At 37.2% G+C, this 12,293-nt stretch overlaps 1 protein-coding gene across 1 annotated transcript; it reads left to right on the top strand.

Annotated features, from left to right (window-relative positions):
• Positions 1-8,082: 8,082 nt before the first annotated feature.
• LOC131937884 (uncharacterized) lies at positions 8,083-10,917 on the top strand. The gene is made up of 4 exons (XM_059295582.1): positions 8,083-8,263; positions 8,511-8,837; positions 10,022-10,099; positions 10,236-10,917. Exons 1-4 carry the CDS (start codon positions 8,185-8,187, stop codon positions 10,544-10,546), a joined length of 795 nt encoding a protein of 264 aa, XP_059151565.1. The 5' UTR covers positions 8,083-8,184; the 3' UTR covers positions 10,547-10,917.
• The last annotated feature ends 1,376 nt before the right edge of the window (positions 10,918-12,293 follow it).

The raw sequence follows: 12,293 nt of genomic DNA, 5'->3' as shown, positions 1-12,293 counted from the left end.
TAAGCAATATGTATTCTTTATTTGTCAATGAAGACGCACAAATCTTTAACACAATCTCGGCATATAACAGGGCCTAAATAAAGATAAAATATTATCCACAACCCACAAACATTAAAAGGAACGGTATTTGTGAAGCAAATAAAAGCTTATAATAATGAAATCAGACGAAGGTTTAACACTTAAACCTTCGTCTGATTTCATTAGTAGTTTTTGTGACACATCTTTTAACAGCGGAAATCGAAAAACTTTGTCAAAGGTCGCTTACAATATTTTTCCGGAAAACCAAATCAAAAGGAGTATACAATTAATGAGCTCATTGAGGTACAATACTATTAAACTTGATTTCGCAATTTGCGTAAATGAAACCAGTATTAAGATGACTAGAGGTTTGTTTTTTATCATTGTTGCCTCACACAGCTAACATTCTACACTGAAGATGACTATGTGTGGTGGTGATGTTAGAACACGTCGACGATACACATCAAATCTAACATCTGTGTACATCGTGATGATTTGGGTGTGTAAATTGGTCGCCATCGTCGGAAAAAGTATGTACTGAATTTTTAATTTTTTTTTTCATGGGAAGAAACTATGTTGGTTAATAGTTGCCTGGGAAGTAATTTATTTAACAATCCATTCCAATAAATAAAGAAAAAAAAAATGTAGCAAATGATACAAAAAAAACAAGCAGTAAAGTTTAGTGCTGCAGTAGAGTTCACACATGGATAATATCTAATAACGAGAAAAATGGCCCGTTGAGGAAGGATACACCGGGCGCTAGGCTGATAGTGCTGTCTCTTTTCTCTAAACTAAAACCACCCCCCCACACACACCCCCACACCCCCCACCCACCCCACACACACCACCCCCCACCCACACACACACCACCCCCACACCCCCCACCCCCCACACACCCCACCCCCCACACCCCAAAAAACATGTATACCGTCCCATTCAACGAAATATAATTATATACTTTTTCCAGTGTCCGCCCCCTCCCCGAAAATTCTACCCCCGCCCCCGAAAATTTCAAGTACCCCCCACCCCTCTCCGGGGAGGAAAAAGTCTAAACTAAAACCACCCCACCCCCACCCCACCCCCCACACACACCACCCCCCCCACACACACCACCCCCCACCCCCCCCCCCCCAAAAAAAAAAACATGTCTACCGTCCCATTCAACGAAATATAATTATATAATTTTTCCAGTGTCCGCCCCCTCCCCCGCCCCCTCCCCGAAAATTCTACCCCCGCCACCGAAAATTTCAAGTACCCCCACCCCTCTCCGGGGAGGAAAAAGTCTAAATTAAAACCACCCCACCCCCCCACACACCCCCCACCCCCCCCCCACCCCCCTAAAAAACATGTCTACCGTCCCATTCAACGAAATATAATTATATACTTTTTCCTAGTGTCCGCCCCCTCCCCGAAAATTCTACCCCCGCCTCCGAAAATTTCAAGTACCCTCTCCGTGGAGGAAAAAGTCTGAAAGAAACACTGGTGTCGCGCATAGCCACTACGCGAAGAATTGCATTAAAGAAATTGCAAGAAAACCACTTTTTAGATTAGACACATTAAACCACTTAGATTAGACCAAATTGCCTTTGTATTGAATGTTTACTCGATAATCAATGACGTCATATCAATGTGTGCACTATCCGGCTTGAGATTATTTTCTACTCTGTGCGCTAAATGTGTCGACGTCATACTTCGTTTTTCGAATTACTATGCATGTTTTTATTTTCCTTGTGTTTTCTCTAGAGCGTTCTTGTCAGACAGATAGATAGATAGATAGATAGACAGACAGCGAAACTATTATTATAGATGCATACTAAAATGGCGCGAATGTGTATATGTAAGTAGTTTAACCTGTCATTTACATGTCTAGATAGTATGTTTTTCGTGCATTTATTTTCATTTCTTATTCTAATGATATATTTCATATAATATATTATTAAAATCTTCTCATATTTACTTTAATTACTTCACTGTAACATACTATGCTTTTTGTGGGTGGTAAAACGAAATTTAAAAAGTACAGTTTCATATTTTATTTAGAAGACAGGTTAAAAGAAACGATGTTTACAGTAAACAATATTGATTATGCTGATAGTGTACGTGACAGCTATCTGATGCTAGAGGGTGACACGGCTACCTTCACCTGTACAAATACACGCTATATAGATGGTGACACGATCACCATCTCAGTTGGACTTGGTGACACCTTCAGTGTCACACACGCAAACAATTACACAGGTGCCATCTTGAATGTAACAAAGTCACATACTGCCACTTACACCATACACAACGTCACGTGTGGTGATATGGGCACATACACATGCACAATAGGGCATAAAGGACAAATGTCACATGATATTCACAGGAACCTATTGATCTGGCATTGTGAGTATGACAGTTTCTTTATTCAGGTAAAACTCCATTACTCTCATAACTGGCTAAATATATATTATTTTGACTAACCTTGTAATAATTTTAAAAATAATACATATTTCTACGCGAGTTTGGTTTAAATTTATACATTATTTTTATTAAAATTATATTTATGTTAAGGAAAATTAAATGGTAATAATTGATTAAATTATATCTATTATATATATATATACACATATATATATATATATATATATATATATATATATATATATATATATATATATATATATGTATATATATGTATATTTATATATAAATTTATATATAAATTTGTTCTTTGGTTTTTTGTGTGTGAATTGTACATTTTTTACCAGATAGCTAAAAAAAAACTTTGTTGACTGGGCGTCCTGCAAATATAGTCAATGTTACCCCTTGATTGATTGGTAGTTGTGTACCTGATGCTTCAGTCGGTGTACTGAAACATCACGGGTTCCCATTGGAGCACTATTGTGTCTACATCTGTTTTAAAGAGAATCCTACAAAAAACGACACGTTAGTGTAGTAGTGTAATTGGTAACTCCTTAGAGTGTACATTATGCCCCGTGGCATACAAGCAGTAGAGTAGACTAACCCGTATCCGATAAAATATGTTTAAAGAAATATAGTGACCATAGTGTTAACACTAAATAATTCCGTTCTCGAGAAAGTCCACATTAATCCTATAAATAATACCGATTAGTAGCTAGTTGACAAAACCATCCCAAAATGCGTTGATTTCGTGAGCAGTAGTCTACCAGATCGCAGCAACACGCTACGGGTAGGCTAATAATTTTATAAAATCTCTAACTCCAGGTCCTCCCCAGCTGTGTCGACAAAACGACCATCAGCAGACATTAACCGCCGATTTTTCCAGACCAGCAGACGTGTCATTTTGTGTTGTGACACAAAGGGCTCACCCTCCCTACCCCCAGCTAAGGATTGGAAACACAACCCTGACCCCAGGGAAAGATGACCCCCAGTACATTTTCGACTGGACCCACATTGGAGGGTTGTACCATAACGTCCATCTTTACATCAAAAAAGTCTCACAGTTACAGTTCCTAAGCTTGGTACTGACCGTTACAGAGAAGGAAGTCTTAGCACGCAGGATCAAAGTTAAACTAGGTTAGTCTGTCTGTCTGTCTGTCTGATGAGTAAAGTCTTGACACATATGATCATAGTTGGACCATGTTAGTATGTATGTTATATTTGTACTACACGATATGGCACAGTTTATCAAAGTCATTTAATGTAAAAATGAAAACACAACTATCATGAGCGGATAGCGGTGCTATAGATATGTCATTTGTGAGCAAACATTCGTTCAAACGTCCATTTAGTAAAAAAAAAGTACCACGGTAAGTATTTAATTCATAGACTTATCCTCCATTTATCAGTTAAGAATATGCATAGTTTATACTATTGGCCTACTGTATCGCACACCATAAAATTTACAATTTTATTCTTCTGTATTATTTTATTATTAAAAAGAAAACGACACCAGGAAAAAATAAATTCTTCCGAAAAATTTACTAATTAAGTTTTTTTTTTTTAATTTACCCTTTATATATTTATACATTTCATCTTTAACAGAGTCTCTTCCAGGAAGTCTTGCTGCCCCCCCCCCCCAAACGAGATGGTATTTATATATTGTACATTTACTTTTACTAGTGTCCATCCCCCCCCCCCCCCGGAAAATGTAGACATCCCCCCCCCCAAATGTCAAGTGTCCCCCTCCCCGCCCCTCAGGGTTAAAAGTCTGGAATAAACATTGAGCTTTAATGAGAGATATGGCTAATACATAGTTGACGACTTCATATAGAATGCGTGCATGATCAAACACATTTGATGTTTACTAGATATAATTATATGAACGCCTGTTTTTAAAACTCTAATTCATTGACGAGTTCAAGTTCTAATCGTAATCTTTTTTTCTCTTGGCTGATTCAAATCATACTTCAGAACAGGTAACCGAACTAAAAATATTATTGTGCGCTTCAACTCCTTTTCTTTTTTTTTGGTTAATCGATGCTTGATGATTCCTCAGTTAGCTTTAATTGGTACCCGATTGACTTAAATAACGTTAGAGCTGAGGGATAGTTGCAACATAACTTTTCAAGCTCTTCTCGTATATAATTAGAACTCATTGAAGAGTCTCTTCATGTTACAGTCCAAGGTTCTGTTGAGTCATACCGTTTACTCATAAATTAATGACGTACCAATGAATATTGAAGTGTCTCAGTGTATTTTATCTTTAACATCATGTTAACATAATGTTTGAAAGACATTTTCCGAAGACAACATAACAAACATAATCAGACACACAGAAACACACAATAATACTCAGAAAATATTACACACACTCATTTTACATGCATCTATCCGCTGGCCTCGATACAAAGATTCTAATAAACACAGCCACACGAACACAATTACAAACACACACACCAACACACTTTTTTTCTAAACACGTACATCCTAATCCACGCATGCAGAAACAGCGATGAACACAAAATTAATAAACATTCATCATTCAGTAGCATATGTATATATAAAATAAATAAATAAATAAATAAATATATATATATATATATATATATGTATATATATATATATATATATATATATATATATATATATATATATATATATATATATATATATATATATATATATATATATATATATATATATGCATATATATATATGCATATATGTGTGTGTGTGTCTTTTAGCCTCAGCAGATTATCGATGGAAGTAAAATTGCAGTTGTCTTACTATTTTGACTTTGTGTTGGTATATGTGCTTGCTTGGCTAATCATCCAAATTTTGGCAATCTCTGCCAGAATTTGTTGCAGATCACAGTGGTTTTTAACATATGATCCGATACCTTTTCTCCTACTCATCTCATAAGTTCTAAGATATTACTTCGGTTCTTTAGTTATCTGCCATGCACAACCTGTGTCAAGGTCATTACCCCCCCCCCCCACTCGTTAATGACCTCTCACAAACCTCGCTACCTCCGCCTCCCCGACATTATCCCTCAGAGTCATTCCCTTTCACGCTGAAGAACGCTGACCCTAACCATTAACCCAAATTGACGGAAGTTTGGGGGAGGGGGGGGGGAAGATAATGTGTTACCTCACAAACAAGTACTTAAGTGTCTTAGGCAACGTGCTATCGCTTGTGTTCACCGTATTTATTACTATTATACAGTGTAATCTATGTTCTAAAATGTAAGAACGTTTGTGAAAATTTCTCAGAACAGAACATACATTTGAATTATCAAGTCTGCAACGAAAACAGCGAACTTGTTTTAACTTGCAATGCTACAGGCTACCCAAAAGATCTTAAAATTATGTATGGAAGAAATAAACAATACCTACCTTATTTCAAGTTAAATTCAGAGGGTAGGAACATTCTCATATTGCAACACGTAGAAGTCGATCTGTTGTGTGAGAGACACATGAGAACGTACAAATGTCGAGCAGCTTATGGCTTCGAGGAGGAGCTTGTAGCAACAATTGACCTCAACTTAACATGGTGTAAGTACCGACTCTCATTTTTATAAAATCTATAATTTTATATATATATATATATGTATTTATATATATATATATATATATATATATATATATATATATATATATATATATATATATATATATATATATATATATATATACATATATATATATATATATACACATATAGATTGATTATGTATATTTCCAATTATGTTTTTAACGACATCAATTTAAACGTAATATGACAAGGCACTGCATTTAGTGAGGCTGTAAATGACTTAGATATAAACTATGTTTACTTAGAGTATTTATTGCTAATACAAAATAGGTTCTGTAGGTCCCATCAGATTCTGTGATCAAAGTTTTACCGGTAAAGTAAAAGCTGTTATAGGAAACCCACTGAGGTTCAGTGTCTGTATCGTCTCGGGTTCGAATCTCTACCATTCCATGCAGTTTTCTGACGTGAAGATCCACATTCAACCAAAATACTTAGATTTTGAATACAACGTCACCGTGGAAATAAGTAATTTCACAAGCGATTACCTCGACAGTAATTTGACTTTATTGGCAGACGACAAGAACATCTCGATCTTTTTTACAGAAAACTTAGGTCAGTAGAAACATAGGCTTAAATTGTATCTGATTTCAGTCTCTTTAAGCATAGATTACGAAGATATATCAAAGGATAAAATGTATAAAAACGTTAGTTACTTTACTTTGTCCGTGTAAATCATATACAAAAAACACGATAAGATTAGAAATGTAAGTTCTTTTTTTTGTGTTGGTTATAATTTTGTTGTATATAAACGACGAGGAATCGTTACTACATTTAAATCAATGGGTACAATACTACATAAGCTAAATGCATTCATAGAGCTACACATGAATATTATGCTACTAATTGTTTTCACTTCTGCTTACGACCTATCTGCCTGCTGTAGACCCGCCTGCGTTCTGTGCTGGGAGACCACCGAGACGACGACACTATGTTGAGTTGTATTACACAGCTGTGGTTGAATTGTGTGTTCACTCAGCTCAACCGTTAGCCCGTCACGTGACCATCAACAACCACACGATCCACATGAGTGGAGGTGCCACACGCTCTGAGAAAATTTTAATCAAGTTTCAGAAACGAGACCATGATGAACAAGTGTTGAAGATAGAGCTAACGAACGTGACAAGTCTAGACATTGGATCGTACAATGTGACAATCTTTAACGTCAAAAACATGAGTCTAATTTATAAATTTACTTTAATGATGTGCAAAGGTAAATATCTTGAACGTTATGAACTAATAATTAAAACATAATTAGGTAAAAAAAAACGTAAATATCTTGGACATTAAGAACATGAGTTTTAAATTAAGTATTTTAGTCACAGCATTGGTAGTGTCGAATTCGTAAATTATGAATTACTGAAAGTAGAAAATAAAACAATTAAATAGCGTCGTATGGTATACCGCGGATCGGCTTGTAAGTTATAAACAGCTTTACTACAAAAATAACGATACACGATACTTATCAACAGTTAACGTCCACAGCCACACTACAACTAAATGCTTCACACACTAGCACACGCTTTTTCACACGTCACCTGACACACCTCACGTAAACACTTCTCGCTCCATGTAAACACACACAACCAAGGACTTCAACTATACACAAAAATAGGTACCTTTCATTTTAGCACACAACACACACACATACACACAATCAAGGGACATGTAAGGGACGTAACAGTTGGTGGCAACCTGTTGAAGTTTGGTGAAAGATAGAATTACATGTGTAATTCAATTCTAATGTATTTATCAGCTTAACCTTGTTTTGTTAAACTATAGAAATTGATGTGTGAATCGAAAACCTGCAATGCCAGTATACATACACACAAGCTAACATTTTATTTGATATATTGTAAAACTTGTTCTTTATGATATTGGGTAATTTCCAAACTGTGGGTATTATAATATTGTAACAACTCACTATGTTTCACGCCAGATATTGAAGAGCGCGTGCTGATAAAAATCAATGACGTCATACCGCCTGCAGGAAACGGTTCGCAGCTTCTACTGTCGACTGGTAGAGACGTCACAATATCATGCCTGTTGACTGATGAAGATTTAAAGGACGTAACAACTCTGTCACTCAGTCACAAGAGGTCGATAAATCACACGTCACACAATGTACGGGAGCTGACTCACCATTTGGACAACATCAGCTGTTATGACATGGGAACCTACCACTGCAGTGGAAAATATTTGAACCAAGCTATCTTTTTTAAAAATTTGGAAATAATCGTCAAAAATTGTAAGTCTACATTTTGGATATTTAACAAAGTCAATTCATTATTCACATTTAAATATGACTACGTTAATGTATTTGTTTTAGTTTTAAATGAATATTTGCTACATATAATGTTTTAATTTCATCAGTTTCAATTCACTTTCACCTTTCTATAAGTTGTGTTATGGTCAGCATAATGTTAGGTTTAAGACTGTGATATGCTTAACGCTGGTAAAGACACCTAGATTATGCATACTATTTTGTTTTCCAGGCGTACAGCCGTGCTCCTATCAAAACTCAACTGTAGAGATACAAGCACACGAGAACGACAAGATCCAGTTAGAGTTTTGTGTCGTTTATATTGGAGATGTTCTTCCAATTTTTCCTATCTACTTGGATGGAAAAAAACTGCATAACTCCAATCAAACATGGCGACCTTTCAAGGAAGGCAGACAGAAACACTGGATCATCTTGGAAATAGAAACAAATAAAAGTAGAATAAAAGCCGTTTATGAAGTTCATATTTGTCCAACTCAGAAAATAATATTTGAAGTTACAACATTAACTCAACAAGGAGTGACATATCCGGATAATAATAGTACGAGTCATTTAATATTTAAATACAGTAATCTCCTTATACAAATGAAAGTTTGTGGGTTTCATCTATAACGGCATGAAACTAAATTTTCAGTTGTTGAAAATACTCCAAGGATTTCACCATTAAAAAAATGAAATATCGGAGGGGCGACACAGTCCGTAATGTGCGGCTCTGGCGGTAGTGTGCGGCACTGGCGGTAGTGTGCGGCACTGGCGGTAGTGTGCGGCACTGGCGGTAGTGTGCGGCACTGGCGGTAGTGTGCGGCACTGGCGGTAGTGTGCGGCACTGGCGGTAGTGTGCGGCACTGGCGGTAGTGTGCGGCACTAGCGGTAGTGTGCGGCACTGGCGGTAGTGTGCGGCACTGGTGGTAGTGTGCGGCACTGGCGGTAGTGTGCGGCACTGGCGGTAGTGTGCGGCACTGGTGGTAGTGTGCAGTTTTCGCCTAGATATCCGCATCGGTTATTTAGCACTTGGAGCCCGCTTATTGCGTGATCTGCACAGGTAATCAATGTACTGCTAGTATGTGTTCAAAGTTTGCGGCACTGGCGGTAGTGTGCGGCACTAGCGGTAGTGTGCGGCACTGGCGGTAGTGTGCGGCACTGGCGGTAGTGTGCGGCACTGGCGGTAGTGTGCGGCACTGGCGGTAGTGTGCGGCACTGGCGGTAGTGTGCGGCACTGGCGGTAGTGTGCGGCACTGGCGGTAGTGTGCGGCACTGGCGGTAGTGTGCGGCACTGGTGGTAGTGTGCAGTTTTCGCCTAGATATCCGCATCGGTTATTTAGCACTTGGAGCCCGCTTATTGCGTGATCTGCACAGGTAATCAATGTACTGCTAGTATGTGTTCAAAGTTTACCGGTCTTAAGGACTTTATAGGTCCTCTTTAAATTTCGTGTTTTAGTAATTTATACATAAAGCTAATTAAAGTACACATTTATGTGTCAGGTTATTTAACGTTAAGAGTTACTGAGAAAGAGGAACAATTGGTCTTGCACTTTTCGTATTTTACGAACAACTCAAATACATATTGTCCAACTTTAATTTAGCAACACTAAACAATGCAATATCGGCTACAATAAATCTAGATTTTAATATATCTATACTTTGCGTTATATCTACCGTAAGTTTTATGTAGTTTGTATATCTATTTATTAGATGATTTAAACTTTGTATGAAACTTATTTTCAGAACTTTTCGTCCAGACAATAACAGTATCTATAACTGCAAGTCTGATTGCTCTATGTATCACAGGGATAATTACTGAAGGTAAAAAAAAAATGTGTAAATTATAACGTTACGAAAAAATGTTTTATATGCCTGGGTTGTTTGATATTTTAAATATATTTTACTTTGCATATCTTTTTATTGAATAGAAGTTTTAACTTTTTGTCTAATCCAACAGTGGTACGCAGAAGACGAGGAAAAATATTAGAACTAGCTCGCCGAACTGACAACTATTCAATGGTGCCAGTAAACTCCAATGACAGCCACAATTACCTGATGCTACATCTTCAACACTTCTCACTGGAACCAATGGCCCACACGTTTTCGCTGGAACCAACCGCCCAGACTTTGGAACAAAGGAACGAGGAACCCATCACTCTCTCCAGCCATGATAGTAACTACATAGAGATCATCCAAGAACCGGTACACTTGAGATATACAGACAGCGATTACATTACACCGATTGACTATTTCTTGTCTACTAATTAACTCGTTTCTTGAGTTGTGTCAGGCAAATGATCATATTTCGGTTTGTTTTTGTTTGCGTACGTAGATAGAAGGTGTGTGAGAACGTATATGGTCGCCTCAGTGCAGTCCAGTTCTTCTACAAGGTTATGTAAATTAGTTTCATGTACTTTTTAATAGCTACTGTATCGCAGTTTGTGTATTCGTGTTTGTTAGCATTTAGACTAGCATGTGTTTGTGCAGACAGCGTAGATGTTTTGTAACCCGTTTGTGGTTTTTAGTCTTATATAATGCCCGACACACAGGATCACCCGTCAAGGCGTGTCCGTGCGTTCACAACACGCATGCCTTCATTTTAGAAAATACGTTAAACAACTTTATAACCATAAGCATTTACATGCATTAAAAAAAATAAAATATAACAATAATATTTTGCTTACTTTAATAAAATCATTGGTCGCTAATGTGTCTATGATAATGCTTGACTATTGTTGCATCATTTTCCATTGTATTGTGCTATCGCTGATTTTATTAAAATCTTAAATAAAATGAGTAAAACAATTTTTTTTATTTCTCATGCCTAGGCTTTATATTTTTAACACTGAACCGTATTGGAGCTAATTTAGCTCCAGTAAAACTATTTTCAAGCTAATTCTTATTTTATGTGTGTATATGAGTCTGTGTAAAGTGTATGTGTGTGCACAGCATTGCATGCGTGTAAATCATAATTTTGTATAAGTCTAAGACAAAATAATATAGTTCTATCACGTTGTTGTTGGAAGAAAGATGAACTCTTCTATTTTAATTGAACTTAGGTATCTTAATTTGTCATAAACTATCCTCTTACAACGGAATTTTTAGTTGGTAGCTGACTGTCCATGGAGCAGGTAAAGTAGAGTTCATCTATTTCTGTGACACCTCTCTCTTTCTCTCTCTCTCTCTCTCTCTCTCTCTCTCTCTCTCTCTCTCTCTCTCTCTCTCTCTATATATATATATATATATATATATATATATATATATATATATATATAGATGATGTTACTAGGCGCGGTCCTAATTACCGCTCCTGCATTGTTACGCTACTCACTGTAGCCTTATTCTCTTATTATTTTTTGTTTTACCGCTTGTTGGTAACTATTTTCTCATGTACATTCAACACCACGATTTTGTGAGCCTGTAGTAATTAAATGCCATATTTGATAAAACGATGTTTGTAGATGGTAGCTGTGTTGTTGTTGTGACGAGTGTTGAAGTATAAAACTTTTGGTGATTAAAGTTTGCATTTATTTAATAAAATATTGCTGTTTGGATACTGCTATGGTGTGTTGCATCCCAATGAATATTTAATACACACAGGACGATGCGACCTTTGAAACAACGATGTTTTGATAGACTTGATGCAGCAGCATTTTTTTTTTTTGCGAAAAATCACAGAGTATTACAATAAACCAAGAGCTAGAAGTAAAGAGAAATGTAGTGAGCTACAGCAGTGAAGTGGTGGGTTACAGCCGTGTACGGCTGGGGTTACAGCCGTGTAAGATCAGAGTTACAGCCGTGTAAGGCTGGGGTTACAGCCGTGTTGGGGTTACAGCCGTGTGGGGTTACAGCCGTGTAAGGCTGGGGTTACAGCCGTGTAAGGCTGGGGTTACAGCCGTGTTGGGGTTACAGCCGTGTGGGGTTACAGCCGTGTGGGGTTACAGCCGTGTAAGGCTGGGGTTATAGCCGTGTAAGGCTGGGGTTACAGCCGTGTGGGGTTACAGCCGTGTAAGGC

This window comes from Physella acuta, unplaced genomic scaffold (genome assembly GCF_028476545.2).
Source record: "Physella acuta isolate Inbredline_101_S28 unplaced genomic scaffold, ASM2847654v3 ptg000224l, whole genome shotgun sequence".
Lineage (NCBI taxonomy): Eukaryota > Metazoa > Mollusca > Gastropoda > Physidae > Physella > Physella acuta.
Note: the sequence above shows the minus strand (reverse complement) of the source record. Positions and strands in the feature narration are given on the sequence as shown.